This window comes from Pipistrellus hanaki, assembly GCF_964339955.1.
Source record: "Pipistrellus hanaki genome assembly, chromosome: 16".
NCBI lineage: Eukaryota > Metazoa > Chordata > Mammalia > Chiroptera > Vespertilionidae > Pipistrellus > Pipistrellus hanaki.
In genome coordinates this window covers 14,010,585-14,031,738 of record NC_140518.1, presented here as the reverse complement: position 1 = coordinate 14,031,738, position 21,154 = coordinate 14,010,585, and the positions used below count along the sequence as shown (strand labels likewise).

General features: G+C 46.2%; 1 protein-coding gene across 1 annotated transcript; it reads left to right on the top strand.

Annotated features, from left to right (window-relative positions):
- The first annotated feature begins 5,200 nt into the window (after nt 1–5,200).
- G6PC1 (glucose-6-phosphatase catalytic subunit 1) lies at nt 5,201–18,067 on the top strand. The gene is made up of 5 exons (XM_084864061.1): nt 5,201–6,097; nt 8,894–9,003; nt 11,265–11,370; nt 11,947–12,062; nt 13,591–18,067. The coding sequence occupies exons 1-5, from the start codon at nt 5,868–5,870 to the stop codon at nt 14,100–14,102; spliced, it is 1,074 nt and encodes a 357-aa protein (XP_084720187.1). The 5' UTR covers nt 5,201–5,867; the 3' UTR covers nt 14,103–18,067.
- The last annotated feature ends 3,087 nt before the right edge of the window (nt 18,068–21,154 follow it).

Here is a 21,154-nt window from a genome sequence, read left to right as displayed (position 1 = left end):
CCAACTGGGCTCCAGAAGAGGGAAGGACAATAACTGACTGTACAACATGGGCATTTTGGTTGGAATGAACGTTCCACGGCTATTAAAGAAAGAGTTGATTAAAGGACTACAGGGAAGAGCTGGGGAAGAAACAGAGGAGGGGGGCAGAGAGAAGGTGGAAGGGATGACCCCTCCCCAATCTGGATCTCAGCTGGATGCCAGGCTCTACAAAGGGAGCTGACTTCTGATGGAGAATTGTGTGTGTGTGTGTGTGTGTGTGTGTGTGTGTGTGTGTCAGGAGAGGAGGGGGTACTCTGGATGCACCTCGGGCCTCAGCTGGGTTCTGGCAGCACCAGTGTTTGGGCGGTGCCCAGAGGTGGGAAGAAGAACTCTCGAACTCTTTAAAACCATGTGAATATATCACTTTTGAAAATATTTTAAATTTAAAAATATGAGCCCTGGCCAATGGATAGAGCATCAGCCTGCAGACTTGAAGGGTCCCAAGTTCAATTCCAGGTTAAGAGCTTGATCCCCAGTAGGGGGCATGCAGGAGGCAGCCAATCAGTTAATTTTTCTCATCACTGATGTTTCTATCTCTCTCTCCTCCCTTCCTCTCTGAAATCAATAAAAAAATATTTTTTAAAAAATTTAAATAGTAACACATCTTTCCTTCTGGCAATAATGAATCATTTACTTCTGTTAGGTCACTAAAAGTCAAGTGCCACTTCATTGGAGCTACTTTCAAAGGAGCACCCCAGAGTCAGAAAATGATAGACGTGAAAGGAGGGTGAGAGCCACCAAGTCTCAGACTACAGTTGACAAAAGTAAAATCTAGAGAACTCTAGTAACTTGGCCAAGATCACACAACTCTTTTTTTTTTTTTTTTAAATCCTCACTTGGAGGATTTTTTTTTTTTTCATTGATTTTTAGAGAGTAGAGGGAGGAGGAGAGAGAAACATGGATGTGAGAGAGACACATTGATTGGTTGCCTTCCCATGTGGCACGTGGCTCCATGAGATTGAACTTGCAACCCAGGTATGTGCCCTCGACCGGGATTCCTACCTGCCACCCTTTGGTGCTCTGGCCAACTCTCTAACCACTGAGCAGCACCAGCCAAGATGATCACACTCTTTCTCTTCCTATTTATTGTTTTTCTTTTTACCTTAGAAGACCTAGTGATGGCAGTAGGAGAGATGTCTCAAAGGCTGCCTGCTGAAAGCTTGAGGATGTTTTCTGAGGGTCTTCTAAGGAAAAGCACACCCAGCTTTTACACACACACACACACACACACACACACCCCACTCATCCCCAGTCCCCACCTCATTCCACACCCAACCAGGCTGAGCTATGACTGAGCGACTGATGACACATTCCCTCCCTTTTTTTCTTTAGTTAGCCCCAATTCTTTCAAAATATCTGTGAGATGAAGCAAGGAGGCACAGTGGATTGGGGCTAGATTCTTAGTTTACACTTCCCACTCTCCTCAGACAGCTCCTCTTTGCCTCTGTGGTACCGACCAGGAAGAAGGAAGGACCTGAGCTTTTCCCAGACAGTCCCAACCATCCTGTCAGAGGCTTACTTCCCTGACTCTGCCTCTCCGGTGCATCATCAACAAAGCTTAGCTCCTGGCAGGAAGGATCAAACAACGCAAGAAGGTTTCCCAGCTGCCAGGGTGGCTTGGCACCGCCAAAGGGTTGACTGCCAGTTGGACAAGTGTCACCATCTGGTCATGAGGGAACTGGTTGGCTGTCTCTGGGGGTCACAACGGCTTCTTTGGGTGGGGGTGGCGTTGAAGATGACAGAGGAGAGGAAGAGGATGGTCAGCTTGTGCTTCCCATAATAAAGGCTCCAGGGATTCATGGACCGCTGGGAGAAAGCAGACGCCAGGGCGGCAGGAGGAAGGCAGTGAGCAGGGAGTTCTTAACTGTTTACAGTGAAGCCAGTGTCCTCTGGTGCTTTGCTGTGGACAAAATGTGCAGCGAGCGCGTCTTGAGTCAGACAGCATGCTCCCCCCACGTGGTAGGTAAGTGCACAGTTCAAGGTTCTGGAGCTGAACTTTCTCACCACGCTGGAGATAAGTCAGCCATTTTCACAGGCTAGCAATGATTAATCCGCCTCTCCCTTCACCTGCTTTCCCCGGCATAGTTTTGTAACAAATGGACAGGGGCACTCACTGAAAAGGTGACAGCAAGTTGATCCAGCCAGTTTCTACTGTCTACCCCTGACCACCTTCCCCAGGGATCAAGGGGGAGAGGAGCCCAAAAATAAACAAACAAACAAATAAATAAATAAAATTTTAAAACTGTACATTTTGGAGTTTGAGCTGTAATACTTTAAGGGAATCCCCTTCCCCCAATGCTCAGACAAAGCCTTGGATTGAAGCTGGGTTCTGTATCCTTTTTAAAAATATATATATATATTATTGATTTTTTACAGAGAACAAGAGAGAGGGATAGAGAGTTAGAAACATCGATGAGAGAGAAGCATCGATCAGCTGCCTCTTGCACACCCCCCACCTGGGATCTGCCCTCAACCAAGGTGGGTGCCCTTGACTGGAATCGAACCCGGGACCCTTCAGCCCGCAGGCCGACGCTCTATCCACTGAGCCAAAGCGGTTTCAGCGGGTTCCGTGTCCTTAATACAATGTGCAGACAAGACCCGTTCTGGTGATCACAGCTCAGCAACAAAGCAGAGCCTCACTCCGCAGAACCCAGAGCCCCCGCCAGAAGAGCGGGTTTGACGGCAGGGAAAGTCAGGATGCCTTCCTGCTAATAAAAGCAATTTGGGGCTGAGGTGTGTGGCAAATTATGACTCCGTCCCCTCTTTGCTCGCCTGGTAGCAAATAAACCGGCCTGAGTGAATGAGTCAGCCTGGCTCGAGGAGGAGCCGGTGCCAGGACACGGGCACCAGCTGCACTTATTTAGCAGCAGACCAGACTGTTCTTTCTGGCCCCTTTCCTGCGTGTGCTTCCCAAACCGAGATCCCCGAGCCGCTGGGCTTCTGTTTGTGGAGAAAGCGCCTGAGGAGCGCCCAGCTCGTGTTCCCGTTGAGGGGCCCACAGCACTCTCCACCCTCGTTGCCTCCCAGTCTCGGCTGGTAATTTTCCCAGATGACATCAATAAGTCTTGAGTCGCCCCAGTTGGTTTGGCTCAATGGATAGAGCGTGGGCCTGCGGACTGAAGGGTCCCCGGTTTGATTCTGGCCAAGGGCACATGCCTCAGTTGTGGGCTTGATCCCCAGTAGGGGCGTGCAGGAGGCAGCCGATCAATGATTCTCTTTCATCATTGATGTTTCTATCTCTCTCTTCCTCTCCCTTTCTCTCTAAAATCAATAAAATATGTTGTTGTTTTTTAAAGTCTTGAGTCATCTCTGCTTCAGACAAAATAATAGGGAGCTCACCCATATCTGTACAGTTTCAATCTAAGGATCCCCCAATTGACACAGTGAGTTGGGTCAGCATCTACCTTCCCTGCCCCACTAGAATGTCCAGGTCCCAGAGGACAACCAAGATTTAATTTACAATCTCTTTTTTGTTTGTTTGTTTGTTTGTTTTTGTTAACCCTCACCTGAGGATATTTATCCATTGACTTTTTTAGAGAGAGTGGAAGGAAGAGGGGGGAGAGAGAGGGAGAGAAAGAAACATCAACGTGAGACACATTGATTGGTTGCCTCCCAAAGAGCCCTGACCGTGGCTGGAGATTGAGCCTGCCACCAAGGTACATGCCCTGGACCAGAATCAAACCTGGGACCCTTCAGTCTTCGGTCTATCCACTAAGCCAAACCAGCTAGGGCTCATTTGCAATCTCTTATAGAGCCGAGCATGGGGCTTTGCTCAGGAAATGTTGACTGAATTAAACTGGAGACCTTCTTGAAAGGGAAGATGACAGGAGTTAGAAGGAGATGATAGAATTCCCTCTCTGGAGAGAGTTCTTTAAGAGAGTAAACTTTCATTGAAACCTCCAGCAACTCAAATACTTCCTCCCCATTATCCACCTCGAAATATCCACACGTCCTGTGAGCATTGGAGGACACCGCCATCTCTCTCTGCAGTCAGCTTCCTAGCAGGCTGCGTCTTTGGGGGTCTCACCTCTTTCTGTACATGATAAACATTTGCTGGAGGCAGCAGGAAGGGGCTGGAAGGTAGGAAGATAGACTAGCAAAGAGTCTCATGATGATATGCAATGGCTCTAACCAAGAAGTACTCGAACCAGGTGGGCTGCCTGCCAGAGGGACTCCTCCTCTACCCCATGAGCAGATATCAGCTCCATCCCACTCCTTATCAACACGAGCATTCTCCCTGAGTTCCCTCCAGAAGACAGGGCCCTGCACTGGCCTCCCCCTATGCTGAGAGAACTCTGCCTGGCTCAGAGATTTGGCTGCTAGCGGCCCTGTGGAGAGCCAGATAGTAAGTGGCCTTGGAATATTTTGTCACAGGGTCTGCCCTATTTGCCCTCAACTCACCTCAGTCCCCGGGGATCGCAACAGCAGTTGCTCAATACTTTCGAGGAAGGCTTATCTGGGTGGAGGGAAGAGACTATCTCTTCCAGTGGGGCCCACTACCTGTGGCCTAGCATTCCTGATAATACAGAGCACCCTTCCCCACAGCACTGCCAAGTGCATGCTTTATTTGCAGCCCACCCACAGCCCACCATTACTTCCCCGGACCAGGCATGGTAGGAGAGGGCTGCTTGGACCAGCAGAGACAACGTGGTCAAGGGCAGTTGGGGTCTGCTGGAGGTGGGTGGGAGCCCATGGAGGTTGGGGAGAAGATGCTAGACCATACTTCCCGGGTGATGTTTTAATCGTTTCCAACATGGAATGTTGTCTACTTTTGCTACAGACTCATTAGCTCCCAGTTCCTTTTCCCTGTCCCTAACCAACCCCTTACAAGGGATCATGGACTTGCTGGTAGGAAATTCAAGTGAATATTTTAAAGTTTTATTCCTGCCAGCTCTTCTCCTTGAAAATTGCCCCCGTTCACTGCCTGATTCAGCCCCTGCTTCCTTCAGAGTTTGAACTGACCAAGGGTGAGGTTTTGATTGCTGCAGGGCGATTTCTGCTTGTGCCGGGGATTAAGGCAGCATTGCTTCTCACGACCGGGCATCTGTTACTTTAATTTATTCCTTGTCTAGATCCAGGGCTGTAGTAAAAATGGATTGACTGCCTCGTGAACATAAATATCTCCAAGTACAAATGGAAGATCAAACTACAGAGTCCCCAGTCACCAATTGGTTGGTGATTTTATTTAGAACTATATATCAATCATATTGTTTTTGTATGAACACACATTCATTTTATTGCTTACACTCATGTGGGAAAACCCCAAAAGTCCTCACTCTAAAGACATTAAATGAATGAATTAATCAGGCATTCAAAGAGGACTCTTTTCTGGCCCTGATCTAGGGAGCCACATGGGAAGAGGGTTTGAGCTCCCAAACTTGAATCACTAGGACTTCAGGACTTTTTCTTTGTTCCCAAATAAGTGCAGTCGCAGACTTAGGAAATCAGGCATCTCTGCAAGAACCACGGTGATTTAGACTCTGTCCCGTGTCTCTGGCTGGGTTCAAGCCAGGAGGGCAGCCCCTGGCACTGTCGAGCAGCATGCCCAAGTTAATCATTGGCCCTGCCGAGTACATGGCCGATCAGGCTGTTTTTGTGTGCCTGGTTTTCTATTTTACGTAAATCACCCTGACCATGTTTGCATCAACCTACTGATGATGCACCTTTGATCAATAGATTTTAGACAAAAGTGGTTTCTGAGTCCAAAGATCAGGGCTGGGTTGACCTGCAGGCTGGTGACAGGGTGTATAAAACGGGCAAGACGCAGGCTGATAGCAGTTATCACCACCAAGTCTGCAAGGGCTCAGCTGACGGGCCAGGGAGCGAGCATGGAGGAAGGCATGAACGTCCTTCATGACTTTGGGATCCAGTCAACACACTACCTCCAGGTGAACTACCAGGACTCCCAGGATTGGTTCATCCTGGTCTCTGTGCTCGCAGACCTCAGGAATGCCTTCTATGTGCTCTTCCCCATCTGGTTCCATCTTCGAGAAGCGGTGGGCATCCAGCTCCTCTGGGTGGCTGTGATTGGAGACTGGCTCAACCTCATCTTCAAGTGGTGAGTAAGAGCCAGGCCGAGAGGAGGTCGGCAAGGAAAGAGGCTGGCGTCCTTTCTGGAAATGTCTGTCCATCAGAAGTTGCCTTCTCCATGCTATTCTCCCTTCCTGACTCTCCATCCGCTGCTAAAGAGAGAAGACGGAGGAAACCCTGTCAGTGAGTTGAAGACACAGGGAAAGGCTATTTCATGTGGACAGAAGGCCAGCTGGACTTAGTGGAAAGTCTGGATTGTAGGCTATAAGCAAAGAAACACAGTTTTACTACTTTGCAGCAGAATAGGCAACATAACAGTAGATGTATGAAAGAAGAAAAATGATGTATGAAAAAAAGGAAGCATATAGGTCATTTAAAAACCTGTCGTGTGGGGCAATGAGGAGAAATCCAGAGAACTGGGCTCCATCCAGGCTTTGTTCAGCCACCTACCAGCTGCATGTCCTGGGCAAGTCATAGCAACTCTCTGAGTTTTTGTTTTATAATCTGTAAACTTGGGTTATCTCTGGGACCTTATAATAATTATAGTTAACAGTTATCGAACATTTAGTATGTGCCAGGCCATGTGCTGAATGTTTTTCTGGGGGTAGTCACTACGTTATAGATAAAGAGACGGTGCCTAGACCAACATGGGTAGTAAATGTCAGAGGCGGGATTGACACTCAGGCAGGCTGGCTTCAGGGGCAAGGCTCTTAAGAACCATGGAATATCCAATGCTGATTAACTGACTATTTCAGGGAAGGATGGGAGGTGGAAGAACCCCAATTTTAACATTTGCCAAATTCTACTGTTTATACACTGAGTGGCCAGATTATTATGATCTCTGAGGGCATAATAATCTGGCCACTCAGTGTATATGTATATATATTAGAGGCCTGGTGCATGAATTCATGCATGGGTAGGATCCGGCCAGCCTAGTCAGGGGAAGGGGGGCATGGGTGGTTGGCCGGCCTACCTGTTGGTCGAACTCCTGGTTGAGGGGACAATTTGCATATTAGCCTTTTATTATATAAGATTATTATTTAGGATATGCACTGAGTGGCCAGATTATTATGCGTTCAGAGATCATAATAATCTGGCCACTCAGTGTATATTCCCATTATAGCCACTTGCAAGCTACTGATGGATTTGAATCACTAGGACTTCAAGACTTCTTTGCAAAAATCCTGAATGTTTTATAATTCTTAGCCAGTACCAGCTGACTTCAGCATGTTACTGGTCTGGCCTCTCTTTTGTCATCTAGAAAATGAAGAGTGGGACCAGCTTCCCTCTAAGGCTTAGAGTCTAAGCCCTTTACCGTCTCTAAAGCTATCTATGACTACTGTCAGACGATTCTCACATCTCTTTCAGCTCTAATAGTCTCTGGCTATAAACAGTAGAAGTCCTTTAGAATAGGGAAAAAAAAAAGAAAAAGAAAAAGAAAAAAAATATTATTGGGCTCAGAAGCCCAAGGGATTGTGAAATTTCTATTGAAAAATCTAAGTTTTATCTGTAACATCCCCTATCAAAGAGCATGACCCTAAGCCTGTGGCCGGAAAACTGCGGCTTGCGAGCCACACGCGGCTCTTTGGCTCCTTGAGTGTGGCTCTTCCACAAAATACCACGACCTGGGCGGGTCTATTTTGAAGAAGCGGCATTAGAAGGAGTTTAAGTTTAAATTTGGCTCTCAAAAGAAATTGCAATCGTTGTACTGCTGATATTTGGCTCTGTTGACTAATGAGTTTGCCGACCACTGCCCTAAGCAATAAAAATAGCAGTGGTTATTGCAAACATCTGATCTCAGTTAAAGGGGGATAGCTTTCCTCGGAGTTGGTAGAGGTGAGGGTTTAGTGGCTGTCCCTGATTTGGGTGAGCAATCACTCTGCCACCAGCACAGGGAAAAGGAGGCCTCCAGCAGGACCTCTGAAGCCTGTTTCCACAATAAAAGAGCTAGGCCTTTCGTGCATATGAGCCTAACCAGTGGTCACAGACAACAGGGAGATGGGGGCATACGTGGAGAGGTGAGAATAGGGGGATATAATTACATGATATCATAATCAATCAATCAATCAATAAATCAATAAAAAAAACGATCTAGGCCTTTTAAAAGGGAAGTGGCTTGGCCCTGGCCAACAATTGGTTGAAGCATCATCCCATGCACCGAAGGGTCGCAGGTTGGATCCCAGTCCGGTGCATACGGGAGGCAAGGGGTGGATGTTTCTCTCTCACACCGATGTTTCTTCCTCTTCCCTGCTCTCTTTCTCTCTCTAAAGGGAGCATATTCTCAGGTGAGGATTAAGGAAAAAAAATAATAAAATAAAAGGGCAGGGGTTTGTCTGAGATATCTTCTTTCAAAGCAGAGGACACAGAGCAAGCACCCGAAGCCATGTCTGTCTCACAGGGAGTTATTCTGAGGCCTGAAGAAAGAGCGGAGGGACCGGGTGGGATACGCAAATTTCAGTTGCAAACTGCAGTTCCAGATGTGTCCTTCCAGGACAAATTGGTCTGGCGGTTTTAAGAAAAAGTCACCTAGCTGGCCATGAAGATGGGTTTTTGGAATTCAGGTTTATTTATGTATGTTTTAATAAATAAAAAACTCAAATAGTTGAAAATGCAAACATGATATAAAGGATGTAGCATACAAGTCTACCTCCCCCTGCCTCCTCCCAGCCACCCAGTCCGCCTTCTTGGAGGCGGCCGATGCACCAGTTTTCTGTTTAGGGTCGCACGCATCTTCTTCTCAAGCTGCTCTCTCTTCTCAGAGGTGTGGGCTTCTGGCAAAAGGGTTCCTTCAGCAACCTCAGACACGGGCTCTGCTTCTCCACAGGATTCTCTTCGGGCAGCGCCCGTACTGGTGGGTCCTGGACACCGACTACTACAGCAATACCTCCGCCCCGCTGATAAAGCAGTTCCCCGTCACCTGTGAGACTGGCCCAGGTAAGAGTCCGCCCTCGGCACAGACAGAAGCTCGGTGCCCCTTGCTCATGTGGACACCTGTCAGCATTCGTTGTGGGTGAAGCTGACTTTGAGGGGACACGAGGAAAGCCATTCCTTCCCGCTTTTTCTCCGGGTCTTCGATTTGATACAATCCCATCGTAACTGCTCTCAAGAAGGCCTCGCTGAATCTCACCTTGCTGCTGCTTCGGCAATCTGCCTAATGTTTCCAGAACCTTAATTACTAATCCGGAGAGGCAAGCACCCTCACGGGCAGTGGGCTCATGAGAGTACGTGTGCAATGGCCCTTAGTCTGGGAAAGGTTAAGCTTTAGAGGCCTGGTGCCCTGGCTGTCCTTCCCAGGGGCCTGGTCTGGCAGCTGTGTCCTCCTGAGCTGGCCTACCACGCCCACAACCTGCCAGTGTTTTGCTAATTATAGCCATGCTGGTATTGCTCAATCAAATGGCAGATTTCGTTTTTTAGTAAGTAATCAGTATGCAAACCCTTCCCTCCTCGTAAGTGTCCTTTACCCTTAGGAAGGTGCTGGCATTCCGTCCTCAGTGGCCCTACCCCTGACCCCCAAACTAGGGCATAGGTCATAGTTATTCATTCTTACAAACCCCTTGTTCACTTCAGACCGTGTGCATTCATTCAGGTGAGATTTATTGAGCACCTACTCTGTGTCAGATACTGTTCTAGAAGCTTGGAATACCTCAGTGATTAAAAGAAAAAGAAAAAAAAAGATCTCTGCTCTCGTGAAGCTATTTGAATGGTGTGTGTGTGTGTGTGTGTGTGTGTGTGCGCGTGTGTGTGTGTGTGTAACACACAAGTAAATTATATAGAATATTAGAAGATGACAATTTAGAAGAGGGAGGAGGAGGAGGAGAACGGAAAAGACAAGGCACCCTACCTTGTTTGGCTCAGTGGATAGAGTATCAGCCTACAAACTAAAGGGTCCCTGGTTCGATTCTAGCCAAGGGCACATGCCCAGGTTTCGGGTTTAATTCCCAGTTGGGGTGGGGTTCAAGGTCAATGATTCTCTCTTATCAATGATCTCTCTCTCTCTCTCTCTCTCTCTCTCTCTCTCTCTCTCTCCCTTCCTCTCTGAAATCAATAAAAAATATTTTTTTAAAAAAAGAAAAGACAAGGCTTTGCCTATGGGGTTCCCTGGAAGCAGACTCAGATGGAGGGACAGGCCCTTATACTCCCATGGAGACCTGTGACTGGGTACAGGCCAGCCCCGGGAAGAGGGTAACCCTGATCAAAATGCTCTCTCAGCCACAGAAGGCTGAGAGCTAAGGCCCATCTGTGAGCACACTTTCAATAGCTGGAAAAATAAGACCTTCTGTCTGAGTGAAGGGTTTGCATACTGATTACCTACTAAAAAACAAAAGCTGCCATTTGATTGAACAAAAAATAAGACCTAGAAGGGGATCTGGGTGGAGGCTGGCATATCTCAGGACCCTCTATGTCTCAGGGTAGAGGAATCAGGAATAGGAACCATGTGGTCAAGAATTAAATAGTGTTATCAAGGTAATACTCATTGAGAAGTTGAGATCTGAGCAAAAACTTGAAAGAGGCAAGGGAATTAGCCAGAAAATTTCTGGAGGAAGAGTTGTGTGACCAGAAAGACTAACAATGCCACGACCCTGAAGTGGGAGCATGTTTACAGGAAAGCAATGAGGCCAGCATGCGCAGGGCAGAAAGCGCAAGAATGGAAGAGAGGCTGAAACCGGTTTGGCTTAGTGGATAGAGTGTGGGCCTGTACATTGAAAGGTCCCAGGTTCAATTCCAGTCAAGGGCATGTACTTTGGTTGCGGGCACACCCCCAGTAGGCAAGAGGTAGCTGATCGATGATTCTCTCTCATCGATGTTTCTAACTCTCTATCCCTCTCCCTTCCTCTCTGTAAAAATCAATAAAATATATTTTAAAAAGAATAGAAGAGAGGTTATGGAGGGCCAATTAGTTTCTAATTATATATCCAATACTCTGATCCTTTGTGTAATCTCTAGACTGTATGTAAGTACAAGAACTGGGCCTTCTCTGGTTCTGTTCACCACTATACTCCCGGACTCAGCATAGTGCTGGGCCTGAATAGAAGCTCAGTAGAGACTTGTTAAATAGGTGACTAAATAGATACATGAACGGATGGTATGATGGGTGGATGAATGGAAGGACTGATGGATAGATGACACTCCCAGCAGTCTCTGGGATGGAGACTTTCACCTGTAGTACATTCATTCATCTCTTTCCCGCCCTTTAGGGAGTCCCTCCGGCCATGCCATGGGCACAGCAGGTGTATACTATGTGATGGTCACATCCACCCTCTCCATCTTTCGGGGGAAGAAAAAGCCCACCTTCGGATTTAGGTAAGAACTCAGCCCTGGAATGTGGGTGGTGGAGAGCAGGAGGCAGCTTTCTCTGTAGCTGACACACCACTTGCTCTTCCTCACATCCCCCTAGCCCATCCCACACTTTGGGTTGGTACTGATAAGAGTTGCAGCCTGTCTGCTGAGTGTGAAGATTAGAGTCACAGAATGTCAGGGCTGGAAGAGACCCACATGTGCGCATCCTCATTGTACAGATAAGGAAACATGGTAAAGGGGCTTCTTGAGATCAGGGAGTTCAGTAGTGGCAGGATTTCAACAAAGACCCATTTCTGTACCAACCATAGAGTCTACCATCTATGTTAAAACAAACTGAGAAATGTAAGACATTTCTACTACAGGGAATTCTGGGTGTGTAGCCACAGTGCAAATACATTCTCATACACAAGAGTTCACCGCGTGCCACAGGCATCTCTGAGCTTGTGAGTACAAGCATTATCTTACAAGTATTCCACTGGTGAGCCCAAGTTTGCCAGGCTTCAACATTCCTGCGGAAGCTGTTCTCTCTGCTGAAGGATGTGTATCTGGGTTCTGTCATGGTTTCCTCTTCCGTTGCAGGTGTTTGAACATCGCTCTGTGGTTGGGATTCTGGGCCGTGCAGCTGAACGTCTGTCTGTCACGAATCTACCTTGCTGCTCATTTCCCCCACCAGGTGGTGGCTGGAGTGTTGTCAGGTATCAGCTGCTCTGGATCCCTCCCTTCCTCTCCCATGTATCCCATTTCTCCCTAATCAGGACAAAATTCCAGCATGCCAGCCATATTCTGTGCTTATCAATGCAGTTAGGTTAATTATAATTTTAGTGGGCTGAAAGTCAAGGGTAGATCGTGTAAGGTGATTCATTTCTATGGGAGTGCCCAGATCTACACATTTAAGTGTGTTCCAGAAAAGCTGCACTACACAGAATACTTTCCCTATTAAATTAGCTTGAAATCTCTGAGCTTTTTACAATCTTTATTTCTTACTGATTTTCCATTGGGAGTGGCACCTTGTTTAATTTTAAGGGAATCTTCCAAACTTAACAAATTAACACAGTGTCCTAGGAAAGCTCTTTATTTAAATAAATTCACTTGCAAACCTAATATGACCCACACTTGGTCATTTTTATAGGTTTAGCATTTTCAATATTTGTGGGGTTTTTTATATCCAGCTAATGAGGTTGAGAAAAGATCTAGGCTAAGTATAGAAAGAATTTGACTTTGTGGTAGGCCTCCTATATAATAAAAGCCTAATATGCAAATTGACCGACCAGCAGAATGAACTGTTGCTATGATGTACACTGACCACCAGGGGGCAGATACTCAAATCAGGAGCTTCCCCCAGCCCACAGGCCCCAAGCCAGCCACGGTGGATGCCAGCAAAGCGCCCACTCCATCTCCCTGCCAGTTGCCTCCCTCTGCAGGAGGTGACCGGCGGCAGCAGCAGCAGGGGGCAGGGTTGATGAGTGGGCAGCACCAGGGTGGCCAAAGCGGGTGCCAGGGGAAGGGCTGATTGCCCCACTGGTCACCCCACTGATCGGCTCTGATCGCTGGCCAGGCCTAGGGACCCCACCCGTGCACAAATTTCATTAGTGAATTTTCCCCTGGAGATCTGTAAGAGCAGAAAACAGTGCTGCAATCAAGAGATTGAATGAGTTCATGGCAACTACAAAATAACACAACATTCAGTACTGGGTTCCATGTCTAAGAAGGAGCCTGGAAGCCGAGTTACATGAAAGACCTGGGAATGTGTAGATTAGAGAGGAGAATAACTGTCCTCAAATGTGTTAAAGAGGCTCGGGATTTGCCACTTAACTCCTGCAGGAAGCACTGAGACCAATCGTTGGCAGTGGAGGGGGACAGGCTTCATTCAGCTCAGCAAAAGCAAGAATGTTGTAATAACCAAATCCATTCCAAGAGGAAGTGGGCTGCCCAAGTGGGAGTGAACTCTTCACCCTCAGGCTGTTCAATTAGAGACATGAGGACCCCCCACGGGGAACAAGCAGGCAGCAGGAGGATGTATGGACCACGACTCTTCCCTCGGAGAGAGTCTATGGGTGGGGAAGGGCTGGGGTCACCTATGGGAATAAACCAGGTGACCCTCTAATCTAGCATCTGGGATTTAATGGGCGACAGATGACACGTCACCCATTGGTTCCCAGCCCGTCTCTAGCCGAAGGTCCAGAGCCTTTCCTATTTCTCACCGTCACTCTTTCTCCCGCTCAGGCATCGCCGTCGCTGAAACTTTCCGCCACATCCAGGGCATCTACAACGCCAGTCTCAGGAAATACTTCCTCATCACCTTCTTCCTGTTCAGCTTCGCCATTGGATTTTACCTGCTGCTGAAGGGGCTGGGTGTGGACCTCCTGTGGACTCTGGAGAAGGCCAAGAGGTGGTGCGCGCGGCCAGAATGGGTCCACATTGACACCACGCCCTTCGCCAGCCTCCTGAAGAACCTGGGCACCCTCTTCGGCCTCGGGCTGGCTCTCAACTCCGGCCTGTACCGGGAGAGCTGCAAGGGACAGCTCGGCAAGCGGGTCCCGTTCCGCCTCGGCTGCATCACCGCCTCCCTCGTCCTCCTGCACCTCTTCGACTCTCTGAAACCCCCATCCCGAGTCGAGATGGTCTTTTACATCCTGTCCTTCTGCAAAAGTGCAGCAGTGCCCCTGGCCTCGGCCAGCCTCATCCCCTACTGCCTGGCCCGGATCCTGGGCCAGACAGACAAGAAGTCTTTGTAAGGAACGGGGAAACTTCTGGACAGTATTTAACGTCCATGACTGTGCCGAGGAGTGAGGGCAACTGGCGTCTCCTGCCAGCCCACGTTGAGGCCAGAAGGGCCTGAGTCAGCTTGAGTGACCCCTTTCCTCCTTTGCAATTCCAATTGTATTGGGGGGTGTTCTCTGAAAACCGAATAAGGGTATTTGAGAAAGCCGTGTCTGTTAGAAGCCGGGTATGGGTTTTTCCCTGAAGGCTTATTCTTCCGTCAGATACACAAAAGTCAGACTTCCAGGGAGGGGACAGCTCACCATCCCAAGCTGGGAATCCCACCTGAGAAGGCTCTCCCCATGCTCATTCTTATCCACAAAAGGAGAAAAGAGAAGCGGATTTGATAGGAAAGGAAGGATGGATTAAGGAGGATTTTTTTTAGCCTCTTGAATATCATGCAAATTATGTCAAGCAATACCTACATGGCTTTGATTGTACTTAAACCTTTGGGTGAGGGGCTCTCAATAGTGGGGGACCGACCTGAGGTGTAATGAATGGGTGGTTAGTGGGGTAATTCTGCATCTTGTATTTTTTCTGTTATGTATCTGTGGTCATTGTATTTACCAGGATTTCTGAGTGGCTGCCGTGACCTAGATTTGTACTAAGTCAGGGCATTCAGGCATAGTCAAGCTTCTCCTCTGTCACCCTAGATCTCCCTCCTTTACTAGCCCAGCTCTGCCTTCCCCAGAATTTTCCACTGGCTCCACACCCGCCCTGCTGGATCCTCGGATGCCTACAGGTGACTGTGGTGGTGCTTTTTTCTCTGTTCCAGCTAAGCTCTGAAATCTTGGGCGAAAAGGTAAGGAGAGGCAAGGATCCCCCTCTCCAGAAGGTCACTCCGATGTTACTTTGGATTCCTGAGGGTACCCATGACTCCTTTCTCTATCCCACGCCAACCCAGGGCACATCCTCGGAGGGAAAGTCTCCTTGCCTGTCCTCAGTGTCAGCTGGTTTGCACACTATGTCCTAGGAAAAATGCTGACGTCTATTTATTTGAGAGTCCTTGTTTTTGCTACTAATTATGCAGTTTGCCGTGTGTTATCATTCACACCAACCTTCCTGGTCATAACATCTTTGAAAAGAAAAGCATATGTGTGCAGTATTTTATTAAAAACAACGTTTTATTTAAGAATGAAGTCTTGTTGGTTACTACGTTTTAGATGCAACAGGATCTGAAGGTTCTAAATCCTGGCTCAGTGAAATTTCTAGCTCTTTCTCTATTTCCCTAAATAAATAATTTCGTTTCTGTGTACCTATGTTTTCCCTTTGGATTTAAAAAAAAAAAAAAAAAAAAAAAAAAAAAAGTGCTTTCTCTTGAGTTGGCCAGGAGCCCGAGTAGAGTTAAGGAGACTTATGAAGTGTCCATGGGCCACAGGTGGAGTTGAGCACAACATAGGCACAATATGTCATTGGCTAAGACTGGAGATTCCTTACCAGACCACAGGTCAGCATGAGCTGCTCTACGGGTCAAACCACCACTTGAGGGCAGGCAGGCAGGGTCATTACCAAACCAAACAGTCAGGGAGTGTAAATGGTAGCAGGAGAGCAAGACTGGGCGGACTCTGGAATGCATAGCCCTGTGTCAGCGAGGTTTGGGGTTACAGTTAAAGAAAGTCTGAACGGGACAGGTCATGGCACCAAGGAGTACTCAAGGAAGCTATTGCAGGTTTCTCTACGGAAGGAGTTCTCTCCCGCGGCTGAGACCTGCTCAGTCACCTCAGAACTTGGAAATGGATTTATTTAGGGAACTTGAGTTCCCCTCCTGGATTTGTTTGTTTGTTTTTCTAGGAGGAACCACGCCCCTAATAGACTCTAATGGTCTCACCCAGGGAGAAGTGAAACGGTCTTGTTATGTCTGAACCGAACCCCACTGCTCAGGCAGAGACCTCATCCTTGATGGTTTATTTGCTCTCAGGGACCAAGTCCAGGTTCCTTGCAAAGGGATTCTGGCAGAAAGTAAGTGGTGCCCTTCCCCCAACAGTTGGTGAAGTGGGGAAAGATCATGATAGCAGATAAAATTTATTGCGTACTTACTATCTGCCAGACTCTGTCCTCTGCATTTTATTTATTTATACAATTAAGTCACTTAATTCTCCAGACATCTCTGCGGGGTGGGTGCTATGATTTATCCTCATATTATATCCGAATAGACACAGAGGGATTGTGTGTCTTGCCCAGTTTAAAAGCCAGGCAGTTCAGAGCCCATGCTCCACCCTCCACCTGCCTCACCCCCATACCCTCCCGATATCAGTGAAACTGGCAGCTGTGTGAAACTTTCAGATACCAGATATGACTCTTTTTTTTCTTTTTGTTAATCCCCACCCAGAGGATATTTTTCCATTGATTTTTAGAGACAGTGGAAGGGAGAAGGAAAGACAGAGAGAAACATTGATGTGAGAGTGACACAACGATTGGTTGCCTCCTGCACGTGCCCCAGTGGGGGCCGGGATCAAGCCTGCAACCGAGGTATGTACCCTTGACTAGAATCAAACCTGTAACCCTTCAGTCCGCTAATTGATGCTCTATCCACTGAGCTAGACTGGCTAGGGATATGATTCTTAATTTAAACCATGGAATATCTGATTTCTTATAGGCAAAGGACATTATAAAACTTAGAATGATCCTCCCAGTGGGCTACTACTCATTTCTAAGATGCCATATTTTAAAGGAAGATGCCATATTTTAAAGGTATTTCATAAAATTACTATTAAAACAGGCATAACTTTTTTTTCTCTTTTTTTTTTTCTTCTTTTTTAGCTCTTTGCTTTCTCTCTTTCAAGAAAGAGATTAAAAGTCTTGCTCAGACTATCTGGGTCAAACAGTAAGGTAACTTACTTCTTATTTTTACAATCAAGATAGAGGGAGAAGATAGAGTTACCACAGAGGCAGAAAACAGAGACACTGTGGAAGCTTGTTTAGACCAGAGACTCCACAAATACAAGACTGCTACCTTTCACTGGGATGGGCAAAGTCTGGAAATGGACAGACCTAAGGGCTTAGAATTTGTAATGGCTAAAGGCCAGAAAGGGGGGTCAGCTCATGATCAACTCAAGATATAGCCATCGTATTAGCACATTTCGATCATTGATCTCTCCCCAAGTTACAGAGGTAGGTTTGCTTTTAAAATGACTTGTGAATCCTCAGGTGAAAATAAGTTTAAGTGACCAATGACAGAAACCAAGGTTCATGGCATGTTATAACATAATTTGCTAGATTGTTCTGGCAGTCTAACAGTTTTGAAGCAGTGGGTTGGGGTTCACACACACACACACACACACACACACACACACACACACACCGCAATTGTATGACTGCCCTGGGAAAACAGATCCATTAAGGAAGTGCAGCTTTTGCACTCCAGGCTAATGCTGCTGCACCACAGTCTGAAAGCTCTTGTGTTTGCTTTTGTATTTTAACAAAATTGATATAGCTTTTTAAAAATTTATAACAACTTTTTTGAGATGTAATTTACAGACCATACAATTTATCTACTTAAAGTGTGCAATTCAATGGCTTTTTGCATATTCAGAGAATTGTACAACCAACACCACAAATCAATTTTAGACCATTTTTGTCACTCCATAAGGAAACCCCATACCCATTAGAAGTCACCTCCATTTCACCCCAACCCACCCAGCCCCAGGCAACCACCAGTCTATTTTTTGTCTCATAGATTTGCCTATTCTAGACATTTCATATGAATGGAATCATACAACATGTGACCTTTTGTGACTGGCTTCTTTCACTCAGCATAATGTTTTCAAGGATCATTCATGTTGTAACAAGTATTAATACTTCATTTCTTTTTATAGGCAAACAGTATTCCATTGTAAGGATGTAATAAATTTTGTTTACCTATTCATTAGTTGATGGATATTTGGGTTGTCTCCACTTTTGGCTATAATAAATAATACTGCTATGAACGTTTGTGTTCAAATTTTTGTGTGGAACTATGATTTCATCTCTCTTGTGTGTGTGTGTATATATATATATATATATATATATATACACACACACACACACACACACACATACACACGTAGGAGTGGAATTGCTGAGTCATATAGTAACTCTGTTTAACCTTTTAAGGAACTGTCATACTGTTTTCCCAAAGGCTTAGTAAGGAACAGTATTTCTGGTTTTGCCATCTCTTTGGATTCCCTACGATCATATCTTGTATTATACCTTTGACTAATTCTTTTCCTTAAAAGAGTTTTAAAGCAAGATTGATCAGGTGATCAGATTTTAATAATGAAATGTCAATGGGCTCCTCCTACTTTTGTTGGCAACGGCTTTATGGCTCCAGTATGCATTCCAAGAGCATTTTATTTGAAGACATATCTGGATATCTGACATTCTGGCCCAGATCAATTGACTAGTTGTTTGTAACTGGTCAAAATTTGCTGACTTGTTTCCTTGAAAACCATTCCTTTAGCTGTTGAATTATTAACACGTATTGACTTTTCTCTGTGGTAACTGCAGAACTAGGATAGTTGCCTTTAGGCTTGTACGTGTACATAAAATAGGACAATATGATTTGTAACCAAGAATTTTTTCAAGAGCCTCTTGAGAATGGAAAACCTCTGGCCAAATAGCCTTCTGATGATGTTGTTAAGGAAAGAATCAACTAGAAATAATACGAAGAAGCAGTCAACAAAAGCCACTTGCATTAGAGAACCAGAAACATAATGAATCTAGAAGAGAAACTAGAAATTGTCCAGTCCAGTGATGGGCAACCCAAAGCCCAAAATATTGTATAAATTCAGAATGAAAGATGCAAGCGCTGCTGATGGGTTGTTACTTCCCAATAAAAAAGAAAAGAAAAAAAAAATCTATAAATATTTTTCTTTTTCCTGAATTGGCCCCTTTGTTTAAGTTGCTCACTATTATTTCTATTCAGAAATGAAGGCCTTAGCTCCTCTCTAAGTCACCTAAGGTGCGTCCCCAGGTCTCGTGATTCTTAGCGGAGAGCAGTCTCCCTCTGCCTGCCTCCTGCATTGGCCTGGGCTGCTGTGTCGACACGAAGCCACCCAGACAGAAGTGAAAGACATAAGCAGACTGTGAACCGCTTATCTGAACCAGATCCAGGGTTTGTGAACGGAATTAAAGCCACAGCTAGAATAACTATGCAAGGTGGCCTGTTCCTAATTATGTTTGTGCTCGGGCGCTTCTTTTGCTTTCATAAATCTTTCCAGGGCAGAAATGTAGCTACAAGAAGAAACAACTTGGTGTTTTTGTTTGTTTTTCTTTTAAGCATGAAGTTAGTTTTCCAGCCAGCAAATTTTCAATGCTTTCCTTTATGCCGTCTTCTCTCTTTCTTCTTCTGCTCTTCGCGTTCCTCCGCCATTGCCTTCAGATCAGCTCCACTCACTTCGGTGTTTGAAAACTGGAAGACCTCTACTCATGCTGCTCCATCACGGAATTGGGGATCTGATCCTTTACTAGCTGCTTTGCGTCCTATCCAAAGGCAAAAAGGTTGAAAAATCTAATTCCTTTCTCCTCCGTTGTGAACAGTTGGTCAAAGCACGTCATCACAATTTCATCTCTCTCCCTCCATCTTTCACTCTCATCTCCTCCTTCAACACCAGCCATTGGCAACATGCCACGGATCCCCGCGTGATCACCCCAGTAATGAACTCAAGTGAGCCTGTTTTTGTTGTTGTTAATCCTCACCTGGGGATATTTTTTTTCATTGAATTTTTTTTTAGCGTGGAAGTAGGGGGAGAGGAGAGAGAGAAACATCAATGTGAGGAAGACATATTGATTGGTTGCCTCCCCCAACCAGGGCCAGGGATCAAACCTGCAACCCAGATATGTGCCCATGACCGGGAATTGAAACAGAGATCCTTTGGTCCTTGGGCTGGTGCTCCAACCATTGAGCAAAACCAGCCAGGACTCAAGTCAGTCTTTTGAGAGATGTAATTTGGCTTAATTGATTTGATAACCCACGTGGCATAAATCAATTTCTTTTAGTCATTTCTTTAGGCTGCCAAAGCCCTCCTAACCAGTCCATCTCCCCCTACCCCCAATACAGTGAATCCAATGGGATGACAATGGCCTCATCTTTCCCCACAGGCTGTAGTGAAATCACCATGGACACGCTACACCAAAGCCTCCAAAAAGTTTCTTCGCTTCAGAAGCCTTAGGTGAGGCCCTGGGTCCTGACAGGTATCAGCGTTAATCCAGGAAAAGCTGATTCAGCAACCCCAGTCTTTGATCTGGTTCTCCAAGCTTGGTCAGCAGGTTTGCTAGTTGTAGTAGCTGCCAAACTGTTATCTCCAGAACTATGCCCTTTCTCGTTTTCTATCTACAGTGCTCTGCACAACTACACAACATGCTTCTAAGAACTTCCAAAGGTCAAATGATCCAAAACATAACGACTGGTGAGTTCATTCCCCAAATTGTGGGGTGGTTGAGCTCAATCCACTTTAAGAAAAATAGAAGACCTAGCGTGATTCTGCCCACTTTGGGCTCCTCCACCTGAAAGAGTTCAAGATTTCCAGTTAGTTACAGGTATTCGCTGGGGGTACCTTCCATACTCAATCCTTGAGGAAGGCTAATTGGGGGAAATGAATTTGAGGAAGAACAAGAAAGTGTTGGAAAAGAGCTTGGGGCGAGTTGGGAATGAAAACAGGTTTCCCTCCCTCACATTTTGTTTTGAGCTGAACCTGCTGGGAAGCCCAGGACAGGGAAGATGAAGTTGGAATGTTCCATTCTCTTCGTAGATAGGGGAGATTCTCACACTATTGCCAAAACACTATTATTTCCATATAAAATATCTAGCAAAGAAATGGGTCTCAACTGAGGGCAATTTTGCCTCTCAGGTGACATCTGGCAATGCCTGGAGACATTTTGGGTTGTCATTACTGGAGGTATCTAGGAGGTAGAGGCCACACAAGCTGCTACACATCTTACAATGCACAGTCCCCCCACCCCCAACATAGAATTATCCTGGCTGGGGAACCCAGTAACCAACCAAAGAGGAGAATCATCACAGTTTGCCTAAAAGAATTTTCTTCCAGTG